This window comes from Lepidochelys kempii, chromosome 10 (genome assembly GCF_965140285.1).
Source record: "Lepidochelys kempii isolate rLepKem1 chromosome 10, rLepKem1.hap1, whole genome shotgun sequence".
NCBI lineage: Eukaryota > Metazoa > Chordata > Testudines > Cheloniidae > Lepidochelys > Lepidochelys kempii.
This window is the reverse complement of record NC_136389.1, coordinates 69,918,744-69,932,175: the sequence shown is the minus strand read 5'-3', so window position 1 is coordinate 69,932,175 and position 13,432 is coordinate 69,918,744. Positions and strand designations below refer to the sequence as shown.

The 13,432-nt window shown below is 52.9% G+C and overlaps 2 protein-coding genes across 4 annotated transcripts in view; one reads left to right on the top strand and one right to left on the bottom strand.

Moving 5' to 3' along the window:
- Nucleotides 1-36: 36 nt before the first annotated feature.
- On the bottom strand, nucleotides 37-6,921 carry PEX11A (peroxisomal biogenesis factor 11 alpha). 2 transcript variants are annotated; one of them, XM_073304134.1, is made up of 3 exons: nucleotides 6,691-6,921; nucleotides 3,688-3,803; nucleotides 37-2,768 (listed from the first exon to the last, which is right to left on the bottom strand). In XM_073304134.1, the coding sequence occupies exons 1-3, from the start codon at nucleotides 6,744-6,746 to the stop codon at nucleotides 2,197-2,199; spliced, it is 744 nt and encodes a 247-aa protein (XP_073160235.1). In that variant the 5' UTR covers nucleotides 6,747-6,921; the 3' UTR covers nucleotides 37-2,196. The 2 variants fall into 2 exon arrangements, with proteins under 2 accessions (XP_073160235.1, XP_073160234.1); XM_073304133.2 differs by lacking the exon at nucleotides 6,691-6,921 and having other exon boundaries at nucleotides 3,688-5,646.
- Nucleotides 6,562-13,432, top strand: part of WDR93 (WD repeat domain 93) — a 22,504-nt gene continuing 15,633 nt past the window's right edge. The window contains exons 1-5 of one of the 2 annotated variants that reach the window (XM_073304126.2): nucleotides 6,562-6,972; nucleotides 8,889-9,240; nucleotides 10,009-10,204; nucleotides 11,530-11,594; nucleotides 13,112-13,194. In XM_073304126.2, coding sequence (XP_073160227.2) covers nucleotides 8,974-9,240; nucleotides 10,009-10,204; nucleotides 11,530-11,594; nucleotides 13,112-13,194 — 611 coding nt within the window. In that variant the 5' untranslated portion in view covers nucleotides 6,562-6,972; nucleotides 8,889-8,973. Of the gene's footprint in view, nucleotides 6,973-8,253; nucleotides 8,795-8,888; nucleotides 9,241-10,008; nucleotides 10,205-11,529; nucleotides 11,595-13,111; nucleotides 13,195-13,432 lie in introns of those variants that run through there. The other variant, XM_073304127.2, reaches the window with a different exon arrangement.

Here is a 13,432-nt window from a genome sequence, read left to right as displayed (position 1 = left end):
CACCTCCTTTGCACACAACCCTGAAACAGACACAGATTCAAACTCGCTTCAGTTTATTAGTTGTGTTTCCCTAGACAATGTACAGCAGCAGCAGCCCTTATTCCAGAAGCCTGGAGGAGGCTGACCTAAAGAATTCTCTCCTTTTGGTTAATTCTCCAGCTTTCGTTATATTAAGCTAAATTAAATACATTAAACCCATAGATTCCTGCTTGCAGGGGGAACCACAAGTATTAGCTTCTAAAATCCACTGACCTGCTTAAGGAAAGGACTAAGACAGGCCTGTTGGAATCCCACAGCAGTGAGCCTGGAAGCCCAAGCATCCTTGTCAGAACCAGATAGTGGTGTTACAGGTCAGCCCCTGGTGGGGAAAGGCTTTGAGGAGGCAAGCCAGCCTGAAAACCTTTCCTCACTTATCCCCCTTCTCTGCGCAGGAGAGTTTTTTCACTCTTAGGCTGTCTCACCTGGAGTCAGTGTGACTAGGCGGGCCCTTCGACAGTCCCTCTGTACCAGAAAACTGCTGGGAAAGGTCGTAAACTCGCCACCCTGCCCTCCCAGCTGCAGGGAGGAGTGAAGTCTCTGCATTGGTGGGAAGCAGAGATCACAGAACAGGCTCAGACACAGAGAAGGGATCATTTTAGCTCTTGCATCACAAGTAGATTCTACAGGAGCTGAGCCACAGATGCTAATGAAACGGGGATTTCTGTAAAGTCAGTCCCCCTCACCCAAAAGGATGTCAAACAACGTACATCATACACTTTAGAAAACTAGACAGTATTTTCTCCCGGAACCTGTGTAATAATTCAAAGCAACATTCCACCTAAAGATGACTGGGAGAATGAAAGGGACATTAGAGTGGTAGAACCCACACAAACAGAGAGGTGACATATGAGAAAAATCACTTGTCCTTATCCAAGCAGGTGGCCATGATGGGGTAGACTCTAGAGAGGGTCAGATAAAAGGATTCTCTTCTTGCAGGTGCTTATCAAAGGATTTTGGCATCAGCAAGCCCATCCCAGTCCAAGAGTGTAAGTTCCCTTTTCTGACAACATCCCCTGGCAGCGTCATTCCAGCTCACTCACCAGCAGCCCTGGGGCAGGTTTCTCTCAATAGCATAAGGATTTAAAATTGATATTTGAAAACTTTCAGCAAAACTAAAGCGATATCAGTTCAAAAGCTGCTTCAGAGAGTACAGAAATCATCACCTTCCTGGGATTACAAGGGTTTGGTGTGTGTATCTGGCGGAAGGCTAGTGCTGGTGAATGGTGCCAGATCAGCACCATGGATTTCATGGAGACTGAAATCCTTTGCTTATCCCAGCATGAGCAGCACTGAAGTAAGCTACCTACATACACTGGAAAAAGAGTGTACCTAACCATGACCTGGAAGAACCCTTCTAGAGAGGAATTCAGATTCCATGGCCCAAGCAATCCTTGGCCTTGTATTCTCAACAAGGAGGGCAGATGGAGTGGTGGTTTCTGGGATATAGACATCTATTCACTAGCAACTGGATCCAGTCCCACCAATACATATTCAATAGTGACCACTATATCACCAAACAGGAGCACTCTTCAGTTACTATAAGCCTGGGCTGGCTTTGAACCACTGCCTAGAGATGAAAAGCTCCATATATCCAATTAACAGTCCCCGGGCATCATCCAGTTCCCTCACAAAATTCATGTTTTAATCCAGGCCATTTGAACTACAGTTCCCAAAGCCTTTCTGGTACCAACATGCTTGAATGTATTAAAAAAAGGATGAATGATTGTATGAACCCCCGTTGGTGAATTCTGCCTTTCCAGTGTCAGCACCACTCCTTATGGCTTTTTATACAATTTTAGTTGCCTATGCAGCTATTCCACATCTCTATTCAAATACAGGAGACAGCAACATGTCCTTAACTAGCAGCAATTTGTAAAAAGTCTTGATTTCCATGGTTCACAATATTCTTCAGGAATGTTTTGCTCAGTCCTTACACAGCCTCTTCACCATTCTCCTTCATCATGTAGGATGTCACAGCACAGGGCAGCTCCTCACCTGAGAGGATATCAGGAAGTAGGAAGAAGTAAAGCTGACTCCTCCAGAAAAAAACACATATGAAGAGCGATTATCAAATGTGTTCATTTTTAAAATACCATCCTGGAATGAAAACGGTCAGAGAAGCAAATCTGCCAGCTCACCGTATGTGATGCTCTCAGATCAGTGTTTCAACTTCATATGTGGACTTGCCACTGTGAGGATCCCCACCAGGGATGAGAGGAGGCCACAGAGCCCAATAACTCCTGGGTTGGTTTTGTAGATTCCCAGCTGGTTCAAAGGACTAGAGAGATCGCAAAGGTTCTTCACTGTGTCTAGCAACAAGGGAGGGTGTTTCCTCAGTGTGCAGTACAGCAGGAGGAGAAAGGGCTGCAACCCATCTGCATGGAAACCAAACAGGTCCTGATCTTGTTTGTCACATTGAGAAGAGTTCTCCTTCCTTGCCTTCTTCCTTTGAGCCTCCTGTTCCATCTGCCAGGAGATCTCATACAAATCCCTGGTCAAATTCATCAGCAGTGAATAGTAATAGCATTTGGTAGCCCAATTCCGCCACTTCTGCTTGTCAATGTCAGGGACGAGTCCAACACTCTTCACCCACAGGACTGTGTCACAGATGAAATACAGGACACGGCTGAGGTTGGAGGCTGTCAGGCAGAGACGGGGCACCAGGTCTGGTAGCTGAGTAGTTCTCCTGGCTGCTACCATGGCATGCACCATGTTCCCCAGTCTGAACACTGCAAGAGAACCCAGAGAAGTTAGCATGGCTCACTCCCTGTAGGCTGCCATCCAGTTCTGCTTTTCAACAACTAATTGGTCTTCTGGGCCTCGTATATTTAAATATTGTCTTTTCATTTAAGGGTAACTTTGTATTTGCAGAAGCAAGAGGCTGGCAATAGTAGAGCCATGTATAGTAGACAGATGCAATACAAGCTTCCCCCATATAGTTTGGTTGATGCACCTCAATACTCACTGGCAGCATCCCCTGCCATTCCAGTCTGGGACATCCACACAGCTCTGCCAATGCCCGCCTGTCTGTCGTGACCTAGAACACCCTCCACTACTCCAGTCCCATTCTGAAGTCTCTTCTGAACGGGTACTACCGATCATGCTAAGTTCTACAGTGTAAGTGAAAGAGCGATACAGACAGACACTCTGCTGTAAGCTGAAGAGGATGTAACCCAGCTTCTTGGAAAGAAGGTGCCAGTGTACCAATCCCATTGCACCCCTGAGCTACACCCTTTCTAAATTAGTCTTGAGGGCTAATGATTCACAGTCTGACCAACTTAGAACAACACCTTTCCTCAGGCGCACATTTTTAGGGGAATTATGCTACAGCTAGTTCCCAGCCCACAGGTATCATATATTTCAGTTCACAGCATGGATTACAACAAGCTGGCTTTCACTTACTCCACAGCATTGGCCCTGCCATGTGTATTTTGAGCAGTGCTAACCATACAACACAGCAGGTAATAAAGTGAGTGCAAATGCGGTGGGGGAAGGGTGTATCTACTATTCCATGAGTATGCAAAATGAGGTCCTATGATCCGAGGCTGCATGGTAAGTTAACTACTTAAGAGCCGGCACAACTGGCATCTGCTTAGCTGGAATAAGCAATACGAAGAGGGACCATCCGTCCGGATATGGGGTACTTACATTTGCGGCCAGAGCGCATGCTAGATTCCAACTCCTTGAGCTTCATTATCACCGTCTCTTTGTCAGCCTTATGCTTTAATAAATAGCTAAGCAACATGCATGTGTGTTGAATGGCTCTGGAATGGAAAAAATGAGGAAAATGGTTCACAGGACACAAGGACCAATCACGGGGCTGGGGGGGGGGAGAAGAGAAAGGAACAATTTCTTCCCAAGTTAGGGACTCCCCATGGACCATACCCATGCGACAGCACCGCGAGGTATAAAAATCACATGATATTACTTGTTAGGGTCAGCACTCTACAGCATGCAATGTGAGAAGCAACGCAAATACAGTGTGAACATGACAACGGGAGACCATGCAGCTGAGCAGCAAGCAGTCAATAAAGGGTTTTGTTGGGCACATTTGGTGGCAAGGTAAACGAATACTGCCTGAAATATCCACAGGCAAATAGTGCTAAAATGCTAGCTTGCAGCAAGGCTCTGGGTCTATGAAGGGGCGAAGCCAGTGTCCTTGATGGAACAAGATGCAGATCAGTAGAATTTTTTTTCCAGAGTCTGTTATTTGTATTGTGGCCCCAGCAATCATTAAGCAGCAATAGATATCCACTGCAGTAGGTAGAATATGGAGAGATCCCATGGAAGGGGTAAGCTTCATAAATCACCTAACCCACTGCTGAAACCCAGCCAACTCTGGAGTGGAACGCAGGAGCTGTATGAGCACACACTAACATTGCACAATTTGGAATTGGAAGTAAAAATCAATGCCTCCAACTGAATCTGGTAGCTTACAACGGAGAAAGACACAACTGAGTAAAGGAACTGAATTGAAACTGGGGGAAGTTTACAGAAGAACAATCAAGTAACTGGAGATGGATGGTGGCAGGCCGTTGGGGCAAACACCCCTTCACCTGGGGAAAGTACCCAGAGATCAGTAATAGCCACAGGCAGCAAGGACCTGACTTTTACTTTTCATCCAAAGGCTGGTAGCTCCTTGCAGTACAGCACCCCAGCACCGCACTGGGGTTTTGGGTCAGCACTGACTGGGGGAGCTTGCTTCCTACTGAGCCCCCACACAGCACCCCAACACCATGTGGGGTCAGCACTGAGTGGGGAGCAGGCCCCATACTGAGCCCCGCAGCACAGCACCCCCTGGCACTGCGCTGGGGTCAGCACTGAGTGGGGGGAGCAGGCCCCATACTGAGCCCCGCACCCCACAGCACCCCCTGGCACCGCGCTGGGATCAGCACTGAGTGGGGGGAGCAGGCCCCATACTGAGCCCCGCACCCCACAGCACCCCCTGGCACTGCGCTGGGGTCAGCACTGAGTGGGGGGAGCAGGCCCCATACTGAGCCCCGCAGCACAGCACCCCCTGGCACTGCGCTGGGGTCAGCACTGAGTGGGGGGAGTGTGCCCCATACTGAGCCCAGCACCCCACAGCACCCCCTGACACCGCGCTGGGGTCAGCACTGAGTGGGGAGCGTGCCCCATAGCGAGCCCCGCACCCCACAGCACCCCCTGGCACCGCGCTGGGGTCAGCACTGAGTGGGGGGAGCGTGCCCCATAGTGAGCCCTGCACCCCACAGCACCCCCGGCACCGCGCTGGGGTCAGCACTGAGTGGGGGGAGCGTGCCCCATAGCGAGCCCCGCACCCCACAGCGCCCCCTGGCACCGCGCTGGGGTCAGCACTGAGTGTGGGGAGAGTGCCCCATAGCGAGCCCCGCACCCCACAGCACCCCCGGCACCGCGCTGGGGTCAGCACTGAGTGTGGGGAGAGTGCCCCATAGCGAGCCCCGCACCCCACAGCGCCCCCTGGCAGCGCGCTGGGGTCAGCACTGAGTTGGGGGGAGCAGGCCCCATACTGAATCCGCACCCCACAGCGCCCCCTGGCACCGTGCTGGGGTCAGCACTGAGTGGGGGGAGCGTGCCCCATAGCGAGCCCCGCACCCCACAGCACCCCCTGGCACTGCGCTGGGGTCAGCACTGAGTGGGGGGAGCGTGCCCCATAGCGAGCCCCGCACCCCACAGCACCCCCTGGCACCGTGCTGGGGTCAGCACTGAGTGGGGGGAGCGTGCCCCATAGCGAGCCCCGCACCCCACAGCACCCCCTGGCACCGCGCTGGGGTCAGCACTGAGTGGGGGGGAGCGTGCCCCATAGCGAGCCCCGCACCCCACAGCACCCCCTGGCACCGCGCTGGGGTCAGCACTGAGTGGGGGGAGCGTGCCCCATAGCGAGCCCCGCACCCCACAGCGCCCCCTGGCACCGCGCTGGGGTCAGCACTGAGTGTGGGGAGAGTGCCCCATAGCGAGCCCCGCACCCCACAGCACCCCCTGGCACCGCGCTGGGGTCAGCACTGAGTGGGGGGAGCATGCCCCATAGCGAGCCCCGCACCCCACAGCACCCCCGGCACCGCGCTGGGGTCAGCACTGAGTGTGGGGAGAGTGCCCCATAGCGAGCCCCGCACCCCACAGCACCCCCTGGCACCGCGCTGGGGTCAGCACTGAGTGGGGGGAGCATGCCCCATAGCGAGCCCCGCACCCCACAGCACCCCCTGGCACCGCGCTGGGGTCAGCACTGAGTGGGGGGAGCGTGCCCCATAGCGAGCCCCGCACCCCCCAGCACCCCCGGCACCGCGCTGGGGTCAGCACTGAGTGGGGGGGAGCGTGCCCCATAGCGAGCCCCGCACCCCACAGCGCCCCCTGGCACCGCGCTGGGGTCAGCACTGAGTGGGGGGGAGCGTGCCCCATAGCGAGCCCCGCACCCCCCAGCACCCCCTGGCACCGCGCTGGGGTACTGAGGTCAGGCGCCGAGCCAGGGCTGGCTGCGCGGAGGCCCCGGCAGTGGCTCCCAGCACCGCAGAGCCATCTCCCCTCCCAGCGCTGTCAAGGGAGGCTCGGGTAAACCGCCCGCCCGGCTCGGGGCTGCAGGCGGGACCAGGCAGAGCTGCCGACACACCCCAGCCGCGGCAAGGGCCAAGTTCAGCCCGAGCCCCCGGCCCCGCTCACCGGAAGAGCCGGTCCCGGCCCTGGGTCTGGTTGGTGAAGTTCACAAACGCCTCCATGCTGCCGCGGGGCGGAAGAGAAGCGAAGCCCCCGCAGCCTCCGGCCGTACTCGGGATACCGGGGCCGCTTCTTACCCCGCCCGCCGCCCGGGACACACAGACAGGCTCCGCCCCATGGAGCTGGGCCCGGAACCCTCCGCCGTGGGGCCTTGTCTCCACCCGGACCTAGCTCCGACTGGACCTAGCGCAGCAGTTACCACAGCAACCGATCAACGGTCGATTACAGGTGAGTGAGGAGGAGGGGACTAATCACGGGGATGTGTCCTCAGCAAGCCTCCCTCCCTTCCCAGGAATGGGGACCCCCCCTCAGCAGCACCTCCCAGGGAATGGTTATCCCTAACATGGGAATGGGGATCCCCTCAGCAACACCCTCCCCCGCAGTGGGGATCTCCTCAGCAATAGCCCATCCCCATGAACAGGGCGAATAAATTCCAGGAGACCCCCTGAAAATCCAGTGGCTGGGTCTCCCAGCTTTGAAAATTAAACCTTGCAGTAAGACTCAGCACTTACCCCAGAATCACCTGGTCTTCAGGGTCACATCAAAGCCTGCCTCTCATTTATCTGTCTCCCCCACTCTCTATCCCTTGACATGCCCTTCATTGTAGAAGACATCATGGATCCTGATTTGTACCTAAGCAGTTCTAGTTGTTTTGTCTAGGGCCTACTATCTGCTCCCAGGCTTGTTTGTGGGGTGGTAAATGGCAACCCTGCAGTTGCCAGCTCACACACACTGGCCGCTCACCCCGCTTTCTCTGTATGAGTGGTTGAGTCAAGAAGGCCTGCAGCCCTGAGCCAAATAAACCTACACAGCACTCGTTTATCTGTGGACATTTTAGAGCTCCTCCAGCATCATCACTGCCTGCGGCAGAGTGGAAAGAGCTTGCATAACTTAGGGCGTGGTCTCTCAGCCTGTAGGTGTTTGGCTAAGGTAGCAGCAAAGCACATGCAAGCTCAACGGGGTCTGTGCTCATTTATTAAAAACAAACAGCTCTTAGGCCTTGTCTTCACTGCTAAAAAGGTGCATTTTTTACCATAAAAATGGGGTACTAACATCCGTGAACTGTCCTGAGGTAAAAACACAGTGAAGATCAGGCACTTCATTTTTGCTGTGAGGTAGACTCACTGAGGTCAGCACTACATCTCATCTAGTGTGCCTTGTGTTAAAACTAAAGTGCCTTGTCTTCACTGTGTTTTTACCTTGCAATAGATAGATCATGCACATTAATTACCCTGAAGGAAAAACATCTGCTTTAGCAGTGAAGACAAGGCCATAGAAGAAAACACGAGCATGCCCAAGGTGTTTGGGTTTGATTAAAGTCCATGTATTATGATCCCATAGTACTGTGCTAGCAGCCTTCAGTTTACAGGGGAGGAAACTCTTCCATTTGCAACATCTGTGTACAGCTCTCTGTAACTTTGCAGGACAATGACTCTTTTGTGCTGGATTTTTTTACCCTTTTTTTTCAGCCCAAAGGGGAAATTTTGGTACAGTTCCATTTGGCCCTTTCTGAGTTGTGTCAGTAGGAAATGTTTTGTTTTCCAAGTGTCATTTTAGACAATATTTCTGTGCTCTGATCATTGTGGTAAAGTCCCAAAGCCACCCATCAGGTCTGGAGCTTCATTGTACTAGGCACTGTACAAACATCTAGGAAGTCACAGGCCCTGTCGGTTAATTTAAGAGCTTCTAACTTGCCATAAGCTTAGTTCACATTGACACAGGCCTTTGACTAGTGCGAAGAAACATGGTTTAGAAATAAATAAAGTTTTAAGCAGTTTGAAAAGTTTTCCTTTGAAACAAATCATATCTTTGACTTTCTCCAGGCTGGGTCAGCAGGGAGACAGGCAAAAACCAGTCTACCTGTATCCTAACTGATCTGTAACACCACACCTAAAACTTGTATAACTAGCTGTGCATTTTAGATGTCTAATCACCTGTGTACTTAACCTGCATATATCCACGTGGATGGTATTCACATGGCACAGCACTGAGCTGTAGAAGAGACCATGGGAAGACAATGAGGAAAGCAGAAGTGAGTCCTACAAAATAGGTATAGTCATTTCTCCATATAAAGATAGGAAGCTTCCTTCTTTGTTATAGCTAGTTCCTAAGTATTATCATCTGTTTCCTCCCATTATCTCAAGGATCTATTTACTGTAGGATTTCCTGGGTCTCTCCATCTACTGTGACGGGCACCTGTGTTGTCATCACACCAGGGAAGACAGAAAGATGCCAGTATATATCCGGAAACATCCCCTGGAGATCCCTCCACCTTCTGAAAAGGACTGGATTAAGAAGGATGAGGAAGAAAATTTCTTCCTGCAGGATCCCGATCAAATCTTTGATTCATTGCCTCAGCCTTTCCGGATGATCAATAAATTGGTGACCCTAGTATTCGAGCAGGCCTGGGAAATCATTGAGAAAAAGGAGGCACTTCGAGAGGCACAGACACTGAAGGTCCAGCCCAAGTTGTACCTGCCCACAGCTGAATTCCAGGTACTGAGACCCTTCATAACACAGCTGCCACCTGTCATTGCAACAGTTTGTCGAGGCACTGTCAGTTCAGTTCCTTTTGCTTTCTTCTTCCATTGTCACCCCTCTGCCCATTTAAATTCCCGAGACGCCATTAGCATTTCCCTCGCTTTCAGTTTCATTCCACAAGGCTACAGCTCTAAGCTTGCTCATCTGAGAAGTACAGGACATGGCCCATTTCAAAGCCCATCTCACCCTCCTGAAAGAGGCGAGGTGGTATTAAATCATGTCAGGCTCACCCTCTGCTTTTCTACACCAGACTGACCCTAGCCCCTGCTTATTCTGGAGAAGTTGATGAGTCTGTTGCTATCATATGGACAAACTCAACTGCGTTTTAAAAATAATACTTTAGAAATGGTGCAGAGCAACACTGAATGCAGCTGCATGGTGCCCAGGGACTGTGTGGGCTTCCTGAGGAGAATGTCTGCACTTGCTCCGCTTTCCCTGTGGGAGTAGTGGGGTGTGGGAAAGCTCTAGTGCTACTGAACAGTGCCTGGGGATTGAAGGCTTCTGTTTATCCCTAGCACTGGCGGTGACAGGGCAAGCTTCCCTTGAAGAAGTTCCTCATCCTTGATATTGGTGGGATCTTTCTGAAATTGGAGCTAGACTTCATGCCCTAGTGAAGGTCATAGGATTTCGCCGGCAAATGGCTGGTGTAGCTGATCAGTCCCTCTGTCATGGGGTGGCGGGGCAGGGTCATGTTCTCTTCTGCTTTGTTTTTCATCTCTGCAGGTGATGGGAAGAGCCAACTGCCTCGCAGCCTCTGGACAGCATGTCTTTGTTGGGCTCTCCACAGGGCTTGCAGTTTTCAGCATGCCCAACTGTAAGCGGGTCTGTGCTTGGGAGTCAGCCAGACTAGAGATTTGTGCCATCCGTACCTCCAACCTTGGCAATGAGACCCACCTTTTCGTTACTGTGGATGAGATGGGTAGGTGCCCCATGAGCTTCCTCAAGTCCCACATGGGGAGAACTTTGAGGACAAGTTTGCACCATGATGGAATGGAGGTGGTGGGGGAAGTGGCATCTACTCAGTAGAAAAGAGCTAAAGCAGGATGGAAGTAAGCATGAGTAACACATTTCTGAGAGGGTCCTGCAAATAATGGGGACTAGTCAACAGACTTCAGAGAGGGGGTGGCCCCATAGCTAGTGCCCTCCCTGTTGCGCAACAGAGGTTGGTTACATGGGGGAAGCAGCACACTCAGCGCCTCTCACATTCTGTAGCAATACCCTGAGCCAGTCAAGGAGTAATGTTGCTGGGCTTCAAGGCGGAGGCTTTCATCCAGCCCTTCCACTTCAGGGACAGTCAGTGTACTGCAGTGTGGAGGTTAGGCTGAGGAGAAAAGATGTCAGCTCCATATTGAGTCCAGTGGCCTTACCATGATACTAGTGTATGCAGCAGTCCCAGAAGGGTCCATTGGCTTCTGGTTGAGTCCAACACTAATGAAGTTGGTTTTAGTTCTCTTTCCATTAGAGAGAAGAAAGTTGGATCTGAGCAAATCCCCTTGGAGCACAGGCCATCTCCATGCTGGACTTGTGGCTAATGTGGCCACCCTAGGGTGTGCGTGGGGGGGAGGACGTGTGAAATCCCATGTCCTGGCTGCTGGTGTAACACCCCTAGCAAGACAGATGCATAGATGCTTTCCAAGTTCTGAGCATTGCTGCACTGACTCCAATAGCTGAAAAGTGCATGAAAATGCCTGGGGCTCCCACCCACCTCCCCCTTTCCCATTTGAAGCTCTGTTTTCTTGGGGAGGAGGGCTGGATGCAGGTCTCTCTGCTTATGTCTACACTGCAGCTAGCAGCAAGCCTCCCAGTAAGCAGACAGACCTCACGCTAGTGGGGCTCAAGCTAGCACTGTAAAAATAGCAGTGTGGATGAGGCAGCAAGAGTAGCAGCTCAGACTAGCCACCCGAGCTTAGAGCAAGGGGGTCAGGCAGGCTTGGATTTGGCCAAGTTGCCAATTGCCATCTATGCCACAACGTCCACACTGCTATTTTTAGCATGGTAGCCGAAGTGGAGCTAGCATAAGTCTGTCTGCCCAGGCTGCAGCACTCCCACTGCAGCGTCTGTATTCCCTCTGGCTGGGGCCATCAGCACTGCTCTGTGTGTCACTAGACAGCAAGCTGTGGCTGAGTCTTCTGAGAGCCACAGAAGGCACCTAGTCCTAGTGCCATTACTGCACCCTCCAAAGGAGCTGAGCTGCGCCCCTCACTCTCTTCCCACCCACTTCTTGCCTCTGTTTTTCTCTTCCAGGACTTGCCCGTCTCTTTTATTTTTACAAAGACAGTCTGCTGCTCATTAAAGTCCTAAATGAAGTGGTAAGTCCTCTGTGTGTGTCATGGGCACTGAGGCGAAAGTCTCTGTGTAATAAATAATCGTGGTTACTAACAGCACTCAGGAAACATGTGGCTAAGGGCAGCAGCTGGAATGGAGATCAGAGGTCCTGGTAACTGGGTCAGTGGTGCATAACTCACCTGTAATCCCCTTTGAACCCGCATTATCCCTGGTACAGACCCCAGGTTATGCCCAGAATCTCCTCTGAGATGTCAAAATCCCAGAGGTGCATCAGCATTCAGCAACAAACTAACTCAACACTAAAGAAGCCTGTCTTCAAAAATGTGGAGTCTGACTCTGGCGGACTGGGCCAGAGCGACTCAGGCACGGGGGGGACGGGCTCTGGGCTGAAGGGGCTCAGGCAGAGGGGCTCTGGGCTGGGGGGGCTTGGGCCAAGGGGTGGGGAAGCTGGAGGGCTCGGGCAGAGGGGTGGGGTGGGGTGGGGGGCCTCTGGGCTGGAGGGGGGGGTGCTGGGCTGGAGGGAGCTCTAGGCTGGGGCACAATTTGTACTTGTTTCCCCTCTTTAGCTTGTTGAAAAGCTTCTCGGCCCTCCCAAGCCACTCACAGGGGGCTGGGCCTCGGGCTATAGCTGCATGTCAAGACTTTGGGGACTCTGGCCACCTGTCAGGTTCCGGCCCCCCTCCCCTTCTGTGCATTGCACACCTCCTTTGTGACAAACCCCACAGGGCGGCAGGGTGTCCCATTGTTGCCGTCCCTGGCTTCAGAGAATCCCTCAGGCTTGGCAACAGGCACACGGACCCTGCAGGCATGCTCTCTGCAAACACCCCCACTGCCCAAGGCCAGCCTTACATTGATCACAGACAACCTGGACGCCCCATGGCCAAAGGAACGAACCTTTGCTCAGGCTTTGGGAAGAGCCTCTCAGGGCTGAAGGCTCCCCACTGAGGGCCAAAACCATAGGTGGCTGTAGAGATTCCTGCCCCAGTCTTCAAGGCCCTGCCCCGTCTACCCCCCGCCAGTCTGTGCTCTCAGCTCTCTCTGCCTTTATCACCTTTGCTTTGCCCATGCCACTGCTTCCTTCTTGCCTTTCTCCCACACTCCTCCCCCTGCGGAAGATAGATTCTGCACCTGCTGGTGCTCGTGAGTGGCTTTCAAGGGTAGCCCAATGCAGAGCCCGCTGCACTAAGCCAGTGGAGGCCTGACTCTGATGAGGTGTGGAGCTGAAGAAAATGGACACAACAGTTTAGCCCAATGCGCACAGAAAAAGGCACCTCTGGCCTCCAGCCCTACCTGAGAATCCTGGAGCACTGTGAGGTGCAGGAGCAAACCCCCAAGAACAAGGGCATCTTCTCCTCCCCTCCTGCTCCTACACCAACCCTCTGCGCATGGAACGTTCTTCCCAGACCTGTTCCCGGGGCGCCTGCCTCTTTTCAGTCAAATTCCCGTGTCCATTAGCAATAAGGGCACACCACAGCAAGCATCACTGTCCCTTTTCAGCAGCCCCAGCCTTTTCTGATGCTGGCATGCCTTTCTTTGGCAGGAAGAGATCAGCAAGAGAAACACCTGTGTGGAGGCGGAGCTCTCCCAGAGGGGCGATTATGCAGGCATCCTGCTGCAAGGCAAGTCCTGTTGGGACCCAGGAAGTGTATCAGATGCTGGCTGTCCTGCTTCAATGGGTGGGGCCTGCAGCTCATGGAGCTTTGTAAAACTTACTCACCAGTCTAGGGAGCATCCTCTGGGATTCCCCAGTGCCCTCCTCAGTCACCCCAACGTGTCCCTCCAGCCAAGGAGGCTGACACTTCTCCCTTTCATCTACCAAAGGCCCAGCAGGGACCGAGCCCGTGCGGCCAGCTAATCCTGG

Coding starts and splice junctions, on each gene's coding strand:
- PEX11A (XM_073304133.2), bottom strand. CDS start 3,928: ATGGGTATGGTCCATGGGGAGTCCCTAACTTGGGAAGAAATTGTTCCT. Junction 2,769..3,687: donor CATGCGCTCTGGCCGCAAAT/GTAAGTACCCCA, acceptor GTTCTCTTGCAG/TGTTCAGACTGGGGAACATG.